Here is a 22,575-nt window from a genome sequence, read left to right on the forward strand (position 1 = left end):
TTTCACCTATGAGGTGGCAAGTCCCTGTCCTTTGATTCAAATATTACTTGCTTCTCCAATTCTGAGCACTGCTTGAGAGGCTCCTCTTAATTCTACACAGGGCAAATTATCGCTGTCTTGAATTAAACCACCTCCACTAACAGTTTTTTCACTCTACAAAGAAGTAAGGTTACAGAGTAGAGAGCTTTATGATGCTGAGCTACATCATAAGCAGTTTTTTCACATATTTCTCCTAGGGAAATACATGGGATACAGGTTCAATCTAGAGATGTACCCTACTATATTTAAACATTAAGAGACCTGATGCTATGTTTTAGAGTTATTTTCACATTTTGTTAAATTCTGGTTCTTCCCATCATAAATTCACCACAAGGCGAGCTACTGAGAAGAGCACAAACATATAGACATATATATGGCTTAATAGGAAACTACATGAAAATATAGCATTTGGATCATGCTGTGGAAAAAGATAGTGTGTATATATACAAAGGCATACATAAAAAGGAAATAAAACAGCTGCTCAACATCACATTGTAGTAAAGAACGTTTTAGAAATGTTCTCCAAGGAAAATTACCTGGGCTTTCAGCAATGCAGAAAGTAGGGCAGAGAATATATAGAAATGGACAAAATTAAAAGGATAATGTGAAAACCAAGAAGCTTTTTAAACATGACTGCATAAGAAAGTTCAAACGATAGGTAAAACAAATCTATTACATATAAGATTAAATTATAGTGATATGAGTCATGTCATCCTGAATAAATTTCAATATACAGAGGATGTATAGGATCATATTTCAAAGATATGAGTTTGAATATGCATTTTGGATATATATTAAAATGTAATTTGACTCATGATCTTTCCAGAAGACATGAAAGCTGCAGATGCTCTAAAGCTCTGGAACAGAAATCAGCTACTTATTGAGATACCTTTAATTCAGTGCACACACATTAAACCTCTGGCCCCAAACCTGGAAAAAATTGCTTTAGAGCATGTACATACAGGTAGTTCTTATGCTATTTCAATAGAGCACAAAGATAACATTAAAACATAAATAAAGGATTTTGCTTCAGTTTATGATTTATCTTGCAAAACGTTAATCTAATGCATGGAAAAATTGATTTTCCATCTAGAGAAAGGAACATAATTTCTACTAACCTTCAGGATCAAGGAGTTTCTCTATGCCCAGATGTTGCCTGGCTATGTTGAACGCATGGTCTAATCGTTGTACAGGTGACTGCTGAGAAGCAACAGCATTCCAATCAAACAGGTCTGGTCTAAAGCAAACATAAGAGGAACAGTAAGTTTCTTCTTTTTTAGCATTAGATTTAATTACATTTTTCTATAGCTATCAGCTACTGCTTTTTTATTTTCTTCATGAAAGAATTTGCAAAGTTCTGGAACTAATAAATCTTGGTTTCTAATTGTTTTGCATCCTATATTCATCCTTCTCCCTCACCATCACATTAATCACATTTCTTATTCTCCACTAAGTCCCAAGAGCCTATAACCTCACTCCCCCAATCCTCCTCATTTCACCCATTGTGCTCTGCTCCTGCCACTGCCTAAAATGTCAGCAGTGGCTTGCTCCCCTCTTCCAGTCCAGAAGAATGCCTGAGTGAGAGGGACCACATGCTGTGGCCGTGCACACTGGCACTGGCTTGTGGCAGGACAAGCAGGAAAGACATCTGCTGAGATAATTTTGCAATCTTCCTCCTCTCTTCAGCCACTAGATTTTCACTTCACTTACTATTTCCAATTTCTTCAGAGATTCTGCTGTGATATCCAATTGAAACCGGTCAACAGGTTCAAAAATTCATGACCTGGCTATGTACGCAGTATAGATGCATGTGCCACTTTTCTTACTGATATCTTTAAAAAATACACTCTTTTCAGAAGAGTATAAAACTGTCTTCCATTCATAGGTTTTAGCTGATAGAAGCAAAAGCACTAGAAAACAACTTAAATGCTCTTGAAGAAAAAGAGAATGACCAAAACTGAACTACATCTCAGATACTCAATCTGAGCCCTTGTATTATTAATTGCACTGTTTGCAATATAAATAATGTTGATAGACTGTGATCTTTGGCACTTCATCTGAGAGTTATCCATTAGGATATCAGAATTTGTTATCACGCATTCTGTAAAAAAAGTTTAATCAAGTATTTTGTAATTAATGTGGATATCATATGAAGAAAGCCAACTACACTATTTGTGACTTTGATAGTGTTCTAAATCAGAAAACATTTAAACGGATAATTTTACCTACAGATAAATTGAGTAGATTATTTACACAAATTAAAATGTTGCAATTAGTTATGACAGATTTACTTACATTTTTATTAATTTTAAAAATTAATTTTAAACAGTCTCCCACAGTTATAGTAGATGGCAAAAACGCTCACTACATCATACTGTACTAATGTCAAGAGAGCAAAGGAAAAATGCCATTTATGCAGTAGTAATTTCCCAGTTACCTTTGCTGTCCAATTTTTTTTCTGAGAGGAGTGGTTTACATAGTAACAATTAAGTAATTCTAAGGTATTTTGTTCCTCTATGCAGAGAATCTTAAATATTATTTAAAAATAGAGGTTTCTTGTTCCCTCATATAGAACAACTTCAAAATATTAAATTTGGCTGTAGGCAGGATGGGGAAGGGAGAGGAAACTTAGGTAATAATTTCTGTTTGTCATGGATGCATTAAGTCCATGATCTCATAGACTGGTTTGTGTACTAAAACACAAGCATTTTCAAAATGCATATTACGTCTGCACATTTTTTTCATCCTCCTGGTAGTGGGTATGACTAGGATGGAGTTAACGCCCTTCATAGTAGTCCGTATGATTCTGTGTTTTGGATTTGTGGTTAAAACACTGTTAATAACAAACCAATTGCTTGGCTATTGCTGAACTGTTCTTACACAGGATCAAGACCTTCTCTTTTCCCCACCCCCTCTGCCTCCCCCAAGCAAATAGGCTGGATGTGGGCAAGAAGCTGGAAGGAGACCCAGCCAGGACAGGTGACCCAAACTAGCCAAAGGGATACTCAGAATCACAGAATCATTAAGGTCAGAAAAGACCTTGAAGATCATCCAGTCCAACCATTAACCTCACACTGACAGTTCCCAACTACACCATGTCCCTCAGCGCTATGTCAACCCAACTCTTGAACACCTCCAGGGATGGGGACTCCACCACCTCCCCGGGCAGCCCATTCCAACACCTAACAACCTGTTCCATAAAGAAATACTTCCTAATATCTAGTCCAATCCTTCCATACTCCATACTATATAACTTGGTCAGCAATAAATACTGCTATAAAGGAAGATAAGGGTGGGGGATTTTTGTCTTACAAAGTGCCTGCTTCTTGGAGACTGGCTGGGCATCAGTTTGCTTGTGGGAGATCCTGAGTTACTGCCTTTGCATCACTTGGTTTTCTGTTTTTCTTTCCTTCCTTCTTTTATTGAACAGTCCCTACTCTGACTCATGAGTTTTCTTGCTTTTGCTTTTCCTATTCTCTTCCCTGTTCCAGAAGAGGAGGGGGAAAAGCAAACAAGTGGTTCTGTGGGTGATCAGCTGCTGACTAGGGTCAACCCACCACATTCCCACACCTTACACTACATGGATATGGATATTCTTCAATTCTTTATTCTTCCCCAAATTAACACTTATTGGCTGGCATATGGCATAACATGCATAAGCTCATACATCAGATTTAGCAAAGAGAACACTATAGTAACCACAAAGCTATCTGTTATGACTTTCTTAAAAAGCTCTGCAAAGATGTGTTGCACAAATACTACAGAGACTAGGGTGTAAAAAGATTATTCAGTGACAAAAGCTTTTAGGACAAGAAAATAAGTATATCTGAGAGACTACGTCCCCCCTCTAAATGTTTTTGCAGGAATTTGGTTTGAGTTCTAATCACACTTGTGCTGCTCAGACCAACATATTATGTCAACACAATCAGGACTCATTTGGTGATACAAGATTATATACACGGGAACATGCCTTCTTTTAACCAGTCTGAACTTCACTGAGCAAGGACAATAATATTTAGAGTTATTAATTGAGGAATGGCACAATATTGTCTTATTCCTCTTGAAAATCCTCTCATCATTAATAATATCTTAGATGTCCAATTTCATCCAATTTCTCAATAGCATAATCCAGGAGGATACTTTCAAGTTAATGTGTTCAGATAGACCAAGACTATTATTGTCACATCTTCTGCAGGGGTAGGATTCTCAGTATAAGACAGAGAATTACATTTTAAACACCCAAGCACTCAAATACAAAACCTTCAAAAACAAAGTTTCAGACAACATCATGTTGTAGAACACCTTAGTTGAATTTGCATGCTTACTCGCTCTAGTGTAGAGCATAGACAGCATCTCCCTTTTTACACTTACTATGAATGGCAAAAAATTGAACCTTCTGAGATACAGCTATAAAAGAGAAGTAGTAAGCTTCAGGAAGTCACTGACAGATTTCTTCTACATTTTATTATAATTGTACATGAAGAAGACAGCACAGATTCTAAGACAACTTAAATGTATATAACCACCTATTGCAACTCAGCTGTGACAAGCATCAACTTAATTAAAAAAAAAAAAAAAAAATAAAAAAGGTCTCCCTAATCCAACAGCAATTTAACTTTCCCGATTTTCCATTTTCTGAAAGAATACTTGACTATACATATTTCAGTAGCACCATGTATAGAGTAAGTGTGTCATAATATCAGCTTGAAGCATCAGCTTCTCAGTGCTATGTGTGCAGATGTTTCACTGGGTATATTTACGCTGCAATACTGCCAAGCATGATTGCAGGAGATATTACAGCCTAGAAGATTAAGAATTGTGTATATGGCAAATAGCTTTTTAAAATCCATGAAACAACACTGAAACAGAATGTCAAATAACTATTATTAGCTTTCTAAGGAGTTCTAAATGCAGGGCTGAGCAAGTATGAAATAGTAGAGCAAAGAAATAAAATGAAATACTGATTCTCCACCTTTGTTTGCTCTCTCCACATTCAAATTCTACAAAGAGAGAGGAAATCTCACATAGTGAGCAGCTTAGCTCATGTCTGACAGGGAGTAGATCCAAGGAGACATAACTAGCATTCTTCACTCCTCCCCCTGAACGCATACATGCATATGCATGTTCAAAGAATTTAAAATTAACTAGAACATGTTCAACTCCATCTAGCCACTCACTGAGCAGCTAAAACAGCACTGGTCTTCCGTTAGTTTATGACAAGATCATGGCGAGCCAAAACTGAAAGGATTAAAAGCCTCCATTAAGAAGTTTTGTACTGTGAAATCAAAATTTATATGGAACACAAGGTACTTTTTGTATATGCAGTTCATCACCTATAACTAGCAGAATGGAAAAAACCCAAACACCAAGGGAAAAACAAACATGAAGTTTTTCAGAAGACATTTGCAAGGAAAATAGTCACAAAATATAAACAGGACTCTTTTTTCCCAAACCAATTACATAATTTATGGTGGAAATAGATCAGACAAGGTAAGAAAATTGAATCTGGAATATACCAAGGCCAAACAAATACAGACATACCTCTATGCAGAAAATAAAGTCATGGGGAAGACAAACCACAGTTACTAGAAAAAGCAACAGGTTACCATGCAATTTGAAGCAAGCAACAAAACAAAACTCAGAGGCAGGAAACAACTGTCTAGTAAATACATCCAGCAGTGCTCTGTTCCTAGCCACAGCCCCTAACAGCAATACACAGTTTCAAGACACGTCTTCAAAGTATACTCTTATTTTCCCCCAGAGACCACCTACTAAATCTTTGTCAAAAATGGAAAGCTAACTTTCATCAGTGCAGTTACTGATATTACGACTAAATAACCCCCACTAGAGTTTATAAGCAGTGAAGAAAAAGTAAACAGCATTTCTAAACTCATTCAAATAAGTTTTTTTTCCATAGGAACCTGAAGTTAATTCATCTAAGATGCATATGACAGTGAAACCTGAAGAGGTAATGAATTTTGCAAGGGTGCACATGCAAGAAAAGTAAGAGAAACAAAGCATACACTCCAGAGGGAGAATTCCGAAGGAACAAAGGGAAATATTTTAAAGATACTTTAACCTCACAGGATGGATTGTTTTCATAGAAGTGACTCCTTTGTAAGTATCACAGGTCTTTAAAACAGTAAACTTTATAATTTACGTAACTTTTGGTAAAAGATATTTACACAAAGGTAATTATGAACATCCCAAAGAGACAACATGCATGCTTTAGTAGGCCATTTTCTTAAACTGTATAAGGTTATAATGTTACAGTCCAGCTAAGGTTATAATGCTATGAGAACTGGACTACAGTAAAATAATTTAGCAAGAGAGAAAATTATAGATCTAACTCATAAAAACTGTCTATCAGTGTATGTAGAAAGGAGCCACATTTAGATTGTAAAAGTTACCATCTCCTTCTTAAGAGAAAATTTGTGGGTTTGTTGCTGTTCTAACTTTATTTATACAATATTGTATATGTCTTCAGTACTCTCACAATTAAAAACCCCCCAAGAATCAGTATCTAGCATGTAACCTAGTAACTTGTTACAACAAAAGTATTTTCATACTTCTTTATATTATTGCTTTTACTTCTACTTTAACATACTAAAGACAAACTTTAGCTTGTTCTAGCCAGGGACCTTTTTTCATTCCATTTTCCTTCTTCCCTCCCCACTCTACCACCATGAAGCCGAAACAGCTGCAGTTAAGTGCTCATTTCTAAGGCAGTCACCTGGCCTAAGTTCAAGCATTTTAAAGAAGCAAGGAGGAAGCTAATGAATGCCACTTGTTCCCACTTCAAAATCCTGACTTAAGGGCCAGGGGGAAAAAAAAAAAAAAAAAAAAAAAAAAAACAAAGGAAAGAGGCAAAGCTCCCTCTGGCACACATCCGGAGGAAAAAGATTAAAAGAAGTAAATGGGGAAAGCTCTCTGTGATCTGGAGCCTGAAGTAGGGAGAGTTTCAGCTGTAGCGGGACTGATCTCTCTTCCTTAACAAAACACTTAAGTTTCCACATATTCCTAGGGTGACGGTGTCAATCCACAGCTGCTGCCTTGCTTATTCAATTCAATGAAGAACATATCATTCAAGGAGCCTTATTCCAAGTTTATATTTGTTTTTTGAAAATTTATACCCCGGGCTCACCGATGTGCCCTCGTAGCTTTGCCAGGGAACCTGTGCTCCACTGCTTCTCACACTCATCATTAAAAGCAATATCTAAAGAGCCTAAATATCCATAGAGAGATGATGACGATGATATAAATGGGAATATCTACTCAAAGTAACCCTTTGTAAAATGACAGAAAAAGAGCATTAGAAATATCTGATGAAAACAGTCAGCCATAAGCAAGTGAATGGTGGGTTAAAAGACTATGAGAGATAGAGCTTCCCACTGAGAATACTGCTTTCACAGTGTATTATGTCTATGTAGTTAGCGCTTCATGCTAGTCTCTTACTTTCTTTTAATCCCTTCAGGGAGGTGCAGAGAATATTCATCCTGATGCAAATTCCACACTACTGTTTGAATCCCTTTAAAAGAACCAAAACAACACAAACCAACAAAATAGCCATCAAAAAGCATAAATGAAAACATTATACAAGAGAAATTAAAATATCTCCACTTAAAGGATAGGGATTGGCTCGATTTTGTTTTCTTATTTAAGGCATTCATTTATTCCATTATTATCAACCATCAGAGTAAAAGGAACCATATTAGATCTTTTTGGTGATTCACATAAACCAAGTATCCTCTCCATAATAATAGCATTTAAGCTTTCCACGTCGCGGCAATTTAAGAATTTCATAGTTGGAGTCATTGTGCTTGGGCACATATGTTCTTGTGGTAATTGAATAAGGCTGCCTTAACTCTTTTTCCCTCCATTCTTGAGGTTTTTGCACCTGAACCATGAAAGTGAGATGATTTAGTAATACCTGGAAATTTTTTGGAGGGCAGATACTTATAACAGTAGTATAAATGGAAGAAAGATCAAGGTATAACAACTTTCCAATGTGTTTATCCCATGACAATGAGGACCTTAACTATGACTATGATGAATATAATGTTATTTTCTGTAATGCAGTGCCTGTCCTCAAATGTTTCACACAATCACTCAGTCTGGACACTTGATGGTGAAACAGGTAAATACTATTTAGCAATCAAACTGAATGACATACTTGGAGAAGCACAGAAGCATGCTCTAAGAGAGGTTGGGGGTTGTTTTTTCATTTTCCTTTTTAAAGATCAGATGGAAACATGGAATATATTGTTAGTAGCAGGTCTAGAGTGTGTTAATGTCAAAACCAAGAAGAGATGTAATTTTGTCTCCCATCTTTATCTTCTCAATCGACCTCCTCCTGCTATTCTTCCCCTTTCCCCTCCTCAACCTCAAAAGGAGCTGCCCACAAAGCTAGTGCAACAAAAATGTAACAGAGGCTGTAAATTTAACATGAAACTTCAACTATCTTGAAGGATAAATCAAAGACACAAAATTACTGTAAACATAAGATTATTTATTTTAAACTTTATATGTATTTCCTTCAAAATTATTTGCCATTATCTGATGTGAGCTGCAAAAAATTGTTTGCAAAAAATTTAATTTCATTTCCCTGAAAACACAGTAAAACGGTGTGCCTAAAAAAATCCTATTTACTATATGTAGTGTTTTCTGAAAGTAGAATGCTAATTAGATCTATTTCTATTAGTTTACAACTTAAACGTTTGAGTGTTCAGACAATATTTCAGATGAGAATACAGAGACTACAGTACAGTGTATATTTTGATGCAGTTATAGAAAAAAAAAAAGGCTTGAATTGTTTTTAAAAGACAAATCTAATTGTAAAAATGTTAGTGTGGTTTAGATATGCAGTAGGACTAATCACAGCATGTAGTAACTGATCTTAACAGCTTACTGCTTTATGACAAAATACCATTCTTAACATTATACCATAAAAGTATTATGAGACACTGTTTTCAAAAGCAAATGAAATAGGAATGAATTTAGAAAAGAAAATTTAATGTTTGCATATTGTGAGAGACTGATTCCTATAGATGTTAAAAAGAAATTACTTTAATGCTACCAAGAAATCTTCCCTCACTTCAGAAAGCCTATATATTATGGAAAAGTTTGGCTAGCATAATTCTTTCAAAGTTTGAGATTTTTTTTTTGTTTTATTGGTAGCCTTTTTGGTAGCAGAAAGTCTAGGAATAGTGTTAAAATTGGCAAAAAATACACACACCAGGCACCAGGTCCGCCATATGAGTTCATTATCATACCTGATTTTCAAACTATTGCTAGCCTTTTTCTGACTAATTCTGCTTCCATTCCTGAGAACATCAAAATGTGACAAAGACTGCACACAACTTCCAGCCTGAGAGTCAGTGCAGAAGGCTTATGGCTCACCTCTGAAATACACCTGAAGGAAAGGCTAAGCTCAGACTTCAGTCAAAAGGAGAAGCTACAACTTGCAGTAAAGACTAATTTTGACAATTAAATCATGAAAGCCTTTTAAGTTCCAGGAATGATGAACATATGTTTTAAATCTTTAAAAATGAAATTTCCCACCAATGTATTTTCTATAGGTACTAGATTATTTCCTAAGTAATCATAAAAACAACTGTAGCTGTTCTGACAATTAGAGAACCAAATCCTTGTCTTCTTCAAGAGTCTTTTGAAATATAAAAATTGCTGGGAGACAGAGAGGTACTGAAAGCTATTGTGGAAAAGGACAATGATGAAGGAGGAAAAACAATGGAAAAAGTGAATTAATGAAATAACAGAGGAATAAATTCAGAGGAAGACAGGGAAAAAAAAAAAAAAAAAAAAAAAAAAAAAAAAAAAAGAGAATATCTGGACCAAACATTATGGACAGCAAGGAAATGGAAGAGAAAGAAATAGAACAGGAGAACTGGAGTAACAGAAAATCAAAGAGGAAAAAAAAAGCTAAATTCAAATGTGTCTGTCTTCAGAAGCCTTATCATTCTATATATGTAAACCACAAAATATTAATAAAGCATCAGATGTGTAAGACCAGGTTTCTCTGAGATTTCATGCAAAGCAGTGTTGATCAACTTCTCAAGTGTATATTCACAGTCTTCTTCATGCATGAAGCCAAGACACTCTGACATCCAACAAGTAGGTACCTGCATTTCAGAGTGACTAAATTAGGTGTAAATGCTTCTTAGAGATGGCTTTTTGTTCTTATAGGATAGAGATAGGTGATCCTGAACACTCAGAGTGTCTTAGTGTACCTATTTTATTGACTGAATCTTGACACTTAAGGGGCAATTCAGTGCTCCTGCATACTAAACATGAAGTGCAAAGTTGCCAAAAATCAACACAGAGGACACACTAAGCACAGGGGTTCATCTTAAAAATGCCTGACTCGAGGCTTCAGAGAACATTAGGTCTTCCTCTGAGACTTTTTCAGAATAACTTGGTGATTAAAGTCCAGAAAAAAGACAACTGGTGTGCCTTGGAGTCTTGGAGACTTGCTTCAGGGAATCTGAATCCACACTTGCCATTTCCCAGATGAGTGCACTAACTACTAGGGCAAGAGACAAGACTTTGGTGGAGTAGTTCTTTTCCACTTCTACTGAAGATAGGCTCACTGTGCAGAAAGCTATGCAAGATTTATGGCAGCAGACACAAGCAGAGTAAAAGCGAACTTAAGTTTTGCAGCGCTGTTTTAGAAAACTGAATAAAGTGCCTAAGTTGTAGTGAGCAGGAAATGAATGTTCACAAGTGGTGAACTTCGCACTGAACTGAACACAGCAGTGCATAAAGTATAACAAATAGAGACTTGCTTAGGCAATCCCAATGTGGCTTAGGCAGGCAACTGACTTCCCCAACTAGGGACTGGTCCTGAATAAGAGCCTCTGTTCAGACTTTCGGAGCTCTTCTTACAGAAAGGGACAAAAAGGAATTCCCAGTTACTGATTTCAGACACTGTGTGATATTATATGGTCCTGCAGAGCATGCATTCTGAATACCTGAGTATCAGATACCCTAGTCAGGAAACAGGCAGTCTGATACTGTGTCTAGGTGAAAAGACCTGCATTGATTTGCTGAAAATTAAATCAAGGTAGTTACAATGGCATAGAGTACTACTGGTTTTAGCCTTTGAGTCTACAGTAATAATTAGTTATCCAATATAATCTCAGCATAACTATATTTTGGCATTTTTGAGGTGAAGTATTTTCCCTCTGAGGTGTATCTATTTTTAATTTCCCACCTGTATCCAATGCAACAGAGGCAGAACTGTGCCACTGAAAATAGTAGGAATCAGTCCTTTCTGCATCATAGAGTTCTTGTGTGATTTAAGTAACCTGGTGTTTGAGTTAAAAACAGCACTTTCTCACTTAGTAAGGCTGTGTATAGAAAAAGTTTTAGGAAAACAAAAAGGTATTCATGCCTACAGAAATTATGTGTAAGCTCCCACACTGCAACATAGCTTCAGTGAAGGTAATGCAGACAGAATAGTATCCCACACAAAGCGCTTTTTTTTTGGTTTTTTTTTTTTTTAAATCATCTACAAGTATGGAATCAGATCTTTAGAAAGAAACAGATTTATTGATTTCTACAGAATAATTGCATTCTTATATTCAGGTCCATCAGAATGAAACCACTTATGAAATGAGAGACAAAGCAAATTAAAATGAGAAATTATCATCATCAGGGGAAAAAAGAAAAAAAAAAAAAAAAAGTAGTTTAAGTGAATAAAGTAGTTATGAAAAGGTAGTGACTTAGTCACTATATTTTAGTTCTTTTCTTATTTAGCTCCCCAAACACAGTTCTCTCAATACCTGCATAAACACTTGTATCAACACAAAGAAGTTGTGAGCATATCAATGGCAGAGTTACAGCAGGATGGTGGAAAAGCCAGGTGTTAATGTCATAAACACTGAATGCAGGTGAAAGACATTCACAAAGCCCTTTAAAAGTATAATAAATTCTCCTTTAAGATAATACCTCGTTCCTAACATTACAAGCAAACAACACTTGTAATGAAAATTCCTGGACCCTAGTTCTGTCAGATCTACTCAAGGCTCCCAGTCATATACAAGGTGAAAAAATGGATTCACAGCAAGAATTGCCTACTGTGCCTGGGATGGTAGTGTAAGGCATAGCCACTCTAAATGGATGTCTGTGTTAGTCTTCAGACTACAACAGCAGTAGAATTAATCAGAGGTTTATTGAGAAACTATTACATGAGCCAGTGAAAATTTTGGAAAGAAATACCTGCAACTCTTCACTGCTTAAGCTGGAAGGCATATATTGTCTCAGACTATACTGTTAGAGGTATTTTGCTTTATTTTATGCCTTTAATGCAACTAAAACCAAATGGCCTGACTTGTATTAATATCTTGTAAATCCCTCGTCTCTTACTAAGCAGAACCCATTTAGCTGTCCAAAAACTCAACGCACTGATAATTTGGAGCAGTCAGCCACCTTGGAGGACAGGCCCCTTTAGGAAGGAAGTATAGAAGTAGAAGAGAGATCAGAAGGATCACCACATTGGAACAATAAGTACTGCTTTAATACTAGTAGTGGCAAGAACTAGACCTTTAGGATAGATTGGCTTGCACACATCCTTAACCCAAGTATATAGAATCACCAGAGAACTTTGAATCTCTACAGGTAGAGTTTTATACAGCATAGACTAGAATGAGACAACTTCTGAGAGAGAGTGAAAACTCAAATCAGCTAGGGGAACAACAAGAAAGGTTTGAAAATAAAGGCTGTCTTCTCCAGCTGTGTTCTTTAGAGGCAAATCCATACTTTCATTCCAGCAACTGTCAGAGGCTTTCAACAGATGCTTACATTTTCCTCTAAGTTCCCACAGGAAAATCTCCTCCCACTAGAACAACCTCAAAGGCTTAGTTTTGGATCTACTCTTTGCTCGTCTCAAAAGTTCCCATGCCTGTACTCCTTCAGACTATCTACTTGGTATATACACTGAGATTCCAGAAATGGATCTGAACTGAGCCTATTTGGTTGTGCTGTGAAAAGTTCAGACGCCCTCTTTCAAGAGGATTCAGACTGACAACAGAGACAGCACCCAGGTCAAAACAAACAGGCAGACATTTAAAAGAATGCTGAAGCACCCACAAAAGAAGCAGCTAAACCCCTCACATAATAGATTCACCATCTTCAAGCCATGTTACAGCCATCTGTTACAAGCTCACTGAAAAGTTAGTTTTCCTACCTGTGACTGTGGAGGAGTGCATTGAAAGCCAATCCATCAGACCAGCTACTGGTGAAATTGATAACATTGACCTGTGGATAATTACGAGTTGATTGGCGGACCCAGCTCAGAAGAATCTTTTCACTGTTTGTCTGCTGCAGTCCAGCCATGATGTTTTTCATTACATCTTTGACCTGCAATAAGAGACAGAAATTTTATCAAAGATTTAACTTACTGATTAAATCTGACCTTTTTTTTGGACACAAAAAAATCCTTCAGGTGCTTAGATTTAAGCCTTAAGGAATAACCTCTTAAGTAATTATAGAACATACTTGGTGTTAGAATGTAATGATAGCAGTACAAGTCTGAATGCATAAAGACAACTGATACTGATTGTTAGTCACCACTGCTGATGCATTCAGTACATGCATCCCTGTGCCATATGAAGCATTCCATGTGCGAACAGAGAAGACACATTTGTTTGCATCACTGATGGGAACAGAGTTCATTCAAACTAAGAACCTCTCCTTGTGGTTTTCTTTGCTCTGGAAATATACCCTTAATATGATACATTATAGCAAAAGCTGATAAAATAATGAAAAACATTCTTCTTTCATTGACAGAGTTGAAATAAGTAACAAGGCAAAATAAAGGTGCTCAGTGCAGAGCAGATAATATTTTTGACTTAAATGTGCAAACTATATTTGCATACATACACTTGGATGAACAGTGAATTTCACTGCATGCATTAAAAGAGTATTGTGTATGTTTCACTTTAAAATGGTTTTTAATGATTAGTTAATATTCCTCTTTCATTAGAGAAAGCTCAACAACCTGCAGTTACTATTTTATGAAAAGCCATTAATCCTGAGGACTTCTAAATATATTAGCCTGGAGTTTGACATAATGCAGTCAATTATATATTTCTTAGCAACTCCTTTACTAGTGAAACAGCACCCCAAACTTCTATTAAGAAGTCTAAAACTTATTTTCCTGTAAAGTAATCCCTTTAAAATAATTGCTTCCACCATATATCTTGTAAAAATTAGCAGTTCTTTTAAAATACTCCCTAAGATATAACTCAACCATAAAAGTTGCTTATTGTTCCTTATTCAGTTATGGAGTAATCTCATTGTAATTCACCACTTGAATTGCTCTGCTGCCAGTATTAGTCTAACAACTTTCAGTGCAGAAGCTACTTTATGATAAAGGATAGACCACTTTGAAATTGTAAAAACCATAAAATAACATGCAGAAGATATAATCTCAAAGAATAATCAAAACAAAACAAATTACTAAAATACTGCAGAAAGAAAACAGACACCATTTTATTGTTCAGTCTGGCAAGTAGTTTGCTAGTTTCACAGTCATTAATTCAATCATTTGAATAAGTGAAGACATGAATTACTGAAAGAACATCTTGTTTTTACATCTCAGATGCATACTACTCCAAGAGTATCAGTGCCTCAAATTTTCCTTTTGAGAGAGGTATAAAGTTAACTTCATATGTTGTTAATTTCTGAGAAGGGAGGAGAAAGTGTTCCTCTAAATTTCTTGGGAGACATTCCTGACTTTAGTCTAAGATTCTAATTTGCATTTGTAATGAAAAAGAATATAAAATTCTGTCAGAAAAGAATAGCATCATTTTATAGTTGCCTCCATTTCTACATCAGGAGACAGATAGTAAAGAGTTTAAGAAAATTATTAAATATACTCTTTAGTTTTGCTTCATATACTCTTTAGTTTTTCTGACTGGGTATTTTGAGTTTCTCGTTAATATTTTTAGTATGGTGGATGGAAAACTGAGTATGAGCCGGCCAACCATATTCTGAGCTGCATCAAGAGAAGTGTGGCCAGTAGGTCAAGCAAGATGATTCTCCTTCTTCACTCTCCACCTGTATACAGATCTGGGGTCCCCAACATAAGGACATGGACCTGCTTGAGCAGGTCCAGAGGAGGCCATGAAAATAATCAGGAGGCTGGAGCACATCCCCTGTGAGGGCAGGCTGAGAGAGTTGGGGTTGTCCTGGAGAAGGCTCTGGGGACACCTTATCACTATAAAGGTAACCTACAGAAAATATGGGGAGGGACTCTTTAACAGGGAGTGCAGTGATAGGATGAGGGGGAACAGTTTTAAAATGAAAGAGGGTAGATTTAGATTAGACGTAAGGAAGAAATTCTTTGCTGTGAGAGGGGTGAGACACTGGGACAGGTTGCCCAGAGAAGTGGTGAATGCCCTCTCCCTTCCAGGGGGCCAGGTTATGTTCAAGGCCAGGTTGGACGGGGCTTTGAGCAACCTGATCTAGTGGGAGGTGTCCCTGCCCATGGCAGGGTGTTGGAACTAGATGATCTTTAAGGTCCTTTCCAACCAAACCCATTCTATGGTTCTATGATTATTGAGAGCTGCCAAAGCAGATTTCATAATTCAACAAGAAGAGATTTGACTCCTGTATTTCCAGGTAATAACTCTTCACTACTATCAAAATATAAATTTTTGTTTTTCATGAACCCAGGTGCTAAAAAGAAGAAAACTTTTGAGATTAGCATGTATTTCACCAAAATTAAGCGATATGAAAGACTAGAAAATATTGAAGTTATGGTAATGGAGAATTATACACGCCAGGATTTAATTGTTCATTCTAGATTTTTATCATGTGCTTATATTTACAAATGCAGATTTACATGAATAAGTAAACTGAAACATTTGAAAAATACAACACACATTTGTATAAAAGGATAGCTGAATGAATGCAGAAATACAAGATTTAGAAATATAGAAGTTTGTAACATGTAGAAAAGATCAAGTGTTTGTGTTGACATTAACATAACAGGAGCAGTAAGTATGACCAAAGGAAATTAGGCAAACCCAGTTTTAAAAACGGCTGTCAGGAAGGCAATTATTCAAAAGAATCCAGATGATAGTTTTCCTTTTGATTTAAAGAGACAAAGCCAAAAGCAGCATTTATTTCTACTTTTGAGTAAATGAATACAAAATAGTTTGAAACTCGTCTTGTTGCATTTAACTTGCTGTCAATCAATACAGGTTTACTCTAATTTTCCTGCATTTCTCTGCAGCAGTGAAGACTTAAATATGTTTTTTTGGTGTCTCCTAGAGAATGCTGGCATTTAAAGTAACAAAGTAAAAGGGCCTGATCTCATCCTGAAAGCTGAGATCACTTCCTATTCAGTGAGAACTGGTGGAAAACTCCATATCTACAACCTTGTTCTTCCAATTGCCCAGAGGGGCATTGCGATCCCTCCCACCACACCTGGCACCTCGGCAGCACTACGCAGAACCATACCGTGCTGTGCCATGCCATGCCACTGCAGGCACAGCACCACACTGCCTGCAGGATGGCTGGGCCCTGAAGCAAGATCAGCATTTGAGCAGAAAAGTGCTGGCTGACACCGAGGTTAGAAAGAAGCTTTTTGAAGGCTTCTTGGTTAAGATTTACTGTTCAGAAACAGTAGTATGTACAGACGTGTTCACATCAGCCTGAAGACCTTTTGGATGGATAAGCTCCCTTAGCATCCAAGCTCAAAAACTACACAGCCATTTCAAAGTGTCTAGTAGGCTCTGCCTCTTGCTGTGAAATGACGAGTTGACCTCTGATAGTTATTTCTTTGTTACCTCTCATTTTTAATGCAGCATATCCTCACAGGAAACAGAGCTTTAAGGTGTAGGAAACTGACTTTTGGAGAACACAAGTACCTGCTCTTCCTGGGGAATGAACCTTTGCTCCAGCAATAAGAAAAGATTCAGTTTTGAATAGAAGGGGGGAAAGGGCAACACAACATGCACACTGCAATATAGAATATTTTTCCACTCTTAAGAGTCTTTGTCAAACGTAACAGTTCAGAAATTAATGGCTTGGTTTTGTTTTTGCTTAAATGTAAATGCTGCAATGAGGCTGGGATCACAGAACTGTGATAAAGAGGTCAGCAGCTCCAAGGAAATAGAAATTCTGATAGATTAAGTACCATAAAGAGCTTTGTCAGCAGGTGCTCAAGTCAGAATGATGGTTCAATTTCAGTGAAACTTTTAATAATAATCTGAAAAAACAGGCTAGATAAGAAAGGACACAGTCATCACAGGGGATATGGAAAGCCACAAGATTTCTACTGAACAAAAATGAGAGTGACAAGAATAGTCAAATCTTGTCTACTGCAATGCCTCTACCACTGCCTCTCCTCAGTGAGACTGTTGATATCCACTCAGACTGGTACTGCCTCATTATTCCCTTCATGCACGTTTCTTCTACCATCTCTTTTTTCTTTACATTTTACACAAAGCAATTGACATTTTTGTAAGAGGCAGTCTTGTCATGTGTAAGTACAGTTCTGTCCTAATGTAGTCCTGACTGCAGGATGTGAAACTGGAAAAAGCTTCTTGCCTGTTCATCTGCAACTAACTGTCTACACAACTCACATCTGTTGTGTTTTGTTTTTTTTTTTTTAACATGCAGGCAGACAGACTTCCTCTAAGTGACTCTTCTCAGGACTGCAATTTCTTGAAATCAGAAAATGAAAGGATTTGCAAAAGCAGGATTGCACCATCAAACACTAACTGCAACAGTAGCATACACTAAATCAACTATCCTGGGTAGTAGTGTTTATTTTATCAGACCTCCCACAGACTACAAATAATTATAGTAGTCTTGATAATTTAGCATAGCTAATGAGATGCTTTACCCAACTGTAGGCAACTGACAGATTACAGTTGGTTGCCCTGAGTCCGTAATTTAATCTTTAACAACAGCTTGTTGTGCTTCTAGCTGCTTAGTGACAAGAAGAATCTGTGATAGACAAAATGGTACCAACAGGAAGAAGCACCCTTTAATAAAGAAACTTGTTTCACCAGAAATGGTCAATATGTAAGACAGCACCAACCTATAAACAGGGCAGAACAATCATCAACATATTCTAGATCATGCAATTCACTTCAAAACTTGAAAGAAAATCTGGAAAAGAACAAAGATTTTCTCCACGGACCTGTAAATAAGCAAACTCACTTTGAAATGTTCCAGTCCTTTGAGGGAAATAAGCAGCAAACCAGTATCTCCTGAGTTTTGTTTAAAAAGAGAAAAGCCCGAGTACAAATCTGGCTTTATATTATTTTTTTAATTATTCATCATTATGCAACAGAAACAGGGTTATTATATAATAATGTCTTTTCTTGCCAACCAAGCTATAGTTACTCTTTAGAAAATAAACTGAAATTGAATTCTAGCCAGATTAGAAATTTATTTACAAAATTTTGAATAAAAAGAGAAGTCCAGAACATGCAGGTCACTTCCTTTCAGCAATCTATGAATAGAACAAACTGAAACACAGAACTCAAAGCACAGACTAAACAAGGACTGAATCACTATGACTATGCTGAGAAAGTGTCACACCTTTAATCACTGCTTTGTAAATATGATCCCTGGACTTTTCACACATGGGTAGTTCTGCTGAAGTCATGGGTTCCGTTACAGCTGCTGTCACAGTTATCACTAGGCTCAAAATGAAGCTTGAAATGAATCACCTACGTACTGCAAGCAAGTGGTACTCTAAGAGCACATGTCTGCTGCCACATACTTCACCAGACTATACCATGGAACGTGTGTGTTACACTCAGTGTGTGTGTAAATATGCGTTAAGAGGAATGGTGGGAAAAGCTGAAAGAAAAATTAAGTACACAGGTAATACATGTTTAACACTGCTTCAGGACAAAACATGAACAAATCAAAATATGAATTTGACCATGAAAAGTCATCTCAGTTCATAATTCATACAAATTAAAACACAGTGATTCAAGGATTATTGGTAAAAGCTGCACAGCTAAGTTTCATATTCCATCTGCTCCTAGTAATTTAGAACAACATTATGCAATTAAACTAGGAATATTGGAATAGGAGATAAAGGAAGAAGTGATTTAACTATTTGCAGCTTTTTTCTGTTGCTTTCATTACATGTCCTGTAAAATTAGAAAAAAAAAAAATAAAAGGTTCCTTACTTCAATTATAGAAATGTTCAGGTTTTAATATAGAGTCTTTAAGGCTTTGTTTCCCACCATCTTTGCTTGTAACGCAATGAAAAGCTTGTAGATTATTGCTTGGGGAATAGAGTCAACACAAATGGACAGAGTCTTAGACCAGATTCATAGAAACACACAGACTCAAGACATAGAGATGCTAATTCTTTTTTAATTTTTATTTTATTGCAGTCTCAATTTGTTTACTTAAGTGTCCTCATTTACCATTCTAGTTTTTACGAGATCTGTATCATAATCTCCCCGTTCTCTCTAAAGAGAAAGGAAGCCAAATGAGCCACATCTGCTTCAATAAATTGTCGGAGTGGCAGCTTTTTAGTGTTCTAAAACTAGTTCTTAGCAGGATGGTTCAGCAGTGAAAAGCAACAAATGTGATTATTTCATTAAAATATAAAAGTCCCTCTTTTTAAGACAGTAACAAGAAAAATTACTATGAAAACTATAGATCAACACTGGCTTTGTCTATTCATTTTTCTTAAAATAATTGTATTATATATTCTCATACAACATCTGACTGTGAAATTAGAGTCAAAAGAGCTACTGCTAATGCTCTAAAACCTATTATATCTTCTAAAAATTCTTAATATCCTAGATAACATGTAAACAGACTGTCTTAGTGATTTAGGACACTGTTTGCAAGTCTGTGTTTACTTTGTAGGTTGTAGCTGGATAATAGTGGAAAAAAACCATCAGTGGAATAATGGTACTTTGTGGTAAGTAAGAAGCAGTACCACTCACCTGCCAGTGGAGGATTATATTCCAGATCAAACCAAGGGTCAGTTTATGATTTCCATCCACAATGTCTGAGCTCCCAATATTTACCAAATCAACCTATTAAAAAATAATAAAAAAAAAATTGTAGAATATTAATAGCAAGTGTAAGAGGTTGGTGTTATTTTCATAAATTTGTTGTTAAACTTTCTCTGTGGTGAGGAACAAGGAGGGGTGGGCAAGGGTAAATCTCATTTGTTTTCTGTTGTTTAGTAAACATCCAACTCATGTTTTATAAATGGCACAATTAATGTGCTGGCAAAAATCAAGCAGTGATCTAGAGTTCCAATTATTCCAGTTATAGCATGTTGTGAAAACATAGAAGTAATAGTTAATAATGACTCAAAAATCTTATATTAAGCCTCTACAATTACAAATCTCAAAACTGATGGGGGACACAGAAAAATTCCTGTATTATGCTCCATACTACCATACACAATATAATTTGCTAAAAGCTACACATACATCTAGACACTGTAAGAACCTACAAACCCAAGATATTGTTTTACATATTTAGATTAAGATAGAATTTATTTTGCCTCAATTAAATTCCACAGTGTGTAAGGCAAGGCAGGATATGTTCTGAAATACAGAGAAACCAACAACTGTGATCTAAGCAAGTCTTTTCCCCATTAGTTTGTTCAGTAATTTTGTTTTCCATAATTATATTACGTGTTTACAACTACATAATGCATCAGCATTTACCACCCTGGAATATTCTTTCCTCCACATGCGAAATGATCCTTCACCCTCACCCATAGGCCAAATTCAGGGATGTGAGTGCAAACCAATACAAGCTAAGACCTGCACTTTTGGATGGAAACTATGACTAAAACTTGCATCCTCACATTTCATAGATGCAGTTTTTCATTGTCAGATCTGATACTTAGATGGCAAAGTATCCCATTCCTCCACAGACTACCGTCCGAGTATCTCTGCACTTCTGAAGCTATTTGAAGTTACATCTGTAGAATGATTCAAAGTTTTGCACACTTTTTACAAGCCTCTTTCTAATTATTTTTTTTTTTTCATTTTTATTTCAATATGCCTATGCATAGGTCATTTTTACTAATCACATATGAAGTAGGTATTTTGTCAACAACTCTAAAACTCCCCAAGAACTCCTTTCTTTAAGAATACATCATTTTGTACTAACAGCACATGAGACTGACAAATCATTCTAACCAAGTGTCTTGGAATATTCCCAAGTGGAACTTAGACTTTCTATCCTAAATTTCAAATGGAATCCACATAGGAAGTGACCCAGTACAAAGCTTATTAGGGTATCAGCTACATGTTCTACAGGCCAAATTCTCCATCTTTTTGGAAATGGATACCTGAATTCACAGACCCTACACTGTTTTACTGAAACAGAGGAATATTTCCCAGTTTGTCTTAGTGTTGCCTGAGGCTATATTGAGGCAACCCTCTATCCCAACACTACCACCTTTCCACATCAAAAAAATAAAACTGTAAAATGGACTGACTGAGAGGAGCACAATTTTTCAATCTGTTACCACACAGATGACTGCAGAACTTCAGAGCAAGAATGGCACGTACGAGTAGAAAAATCTAGAGTAGTCACAGGCTATTTAAAGCTTTAGAACCATTGATTTTGAATTCTTGAAGTCCCATAGAAATCAATCTTGAGATGATTTTGAAGGGTGAGGAAACTATTTCAGAGGCTTTATACTAATTTTATATAATATATAATATATATATAATACAATATTATATATTAACTTACATATAACATATATAATATAATGTTATATATTATATAGTTTATACTACTTTTGGCTTTATACAAATTTGATATAGTATATATACACAATATCCTAAGTTTTATATCGTGTATAGCTTATAAGGTTTTCATTATATGAACATGATGGTCACCAAATGACCGCTTTGCTATCTAAAAAAAATGTTTTTTCTTCTATATTCTTCAATTGGAATACACTCTGTTTTCTTTCAATATTTGAAATGGACTATTGTTCTGTTCTGGAAACTGAATGAAGAGCATATTAATGGATTTAGCTGATATGTAGTAAATAAATACTTTTAAAATCATTTACTACCAAAATTTGTAACAATATTCCAGGTATGCAATTGAAACCTTCTTGTATACTGTGAAATTATGTATTGCTAATTTTTTTCAACAACATCAAATATTGCAGATTTTGAAGAACTAAAAGCTTTGCTGCTATTTACATGAAATGCCATTTATAAAAAGAAAAATCATGCTGGAGGTCTTTATGCCAGTCTTATAAGGTCACTTTCATTTATGCACAAATCTTCAGATGGATAAGCATTACCTTAGATTTCTAAAATCGATAACATTATTCAGCAGATGAACTCAAGCATGTTTGGTGACCTGCTGCAGCTATCAAGAAATCCAATATAATATGTGGCACAGAATAAATTATCACTGTTCCATCACATCTTACTGTTAAGTTTAAGTGAATGTTATAGTTTATTTGAATTTATTCTTGAGGAGAAGATATGATATAATTAGTTGGCCACTGAAAATGTCTGTTAAAGTTATGGC

At 36.0% G+C, this 22,575-nt stretch overlaps 1 protein-coding gene across 10 annotated transcripts in view; it reads right to left on the reverse strand.

Moving 5' to 3' along the window:
• DMD (dystrophin) overlaps positions 1–22,575 on the reverse strand; it is a 1,208,820-nt gene that overhangs the window by 901,963 nt on the left and 284,282 nt on the right. For all 10 annotated transcript variants that reach the window (XM_026858158.1, XM_026858211.1, XM_026858140.1 and 7 more), the window contains exons 5-7: positions 19,995–20,087; positions 13,244–13,416; positions 1,158–1,276 (exon numbers count right to left, since the gene is read on the reverse strand). In XM_026858158.1, the coding sequence (XP_026713959.1) occupies positions 1,158–1,276; positions 13,244–13,416; positions 19,995–20,087 (385 nt within the window). The remainder of the gene's footprint in view (positions 1–1,157; positions 1,277–13,243; positions 13,417–19,994; positions 20,088–22,575) is intronic.

The sequence above is a fragment of the Athene cunicularia genome (genome assembly GCF_003259725.1).
Source record: "Athene cunicularia isolate RWA chromosome 1 unlocalized genomic scaffold, athCun1 chr1_part1, whole genome shotgun sequence".
Classification (NCBI taxonomy): Eukaryota; Metazoa; Chordata; class Aves; order Strigiformes; family Strigidae; genus Athene; species Athene cunicularia.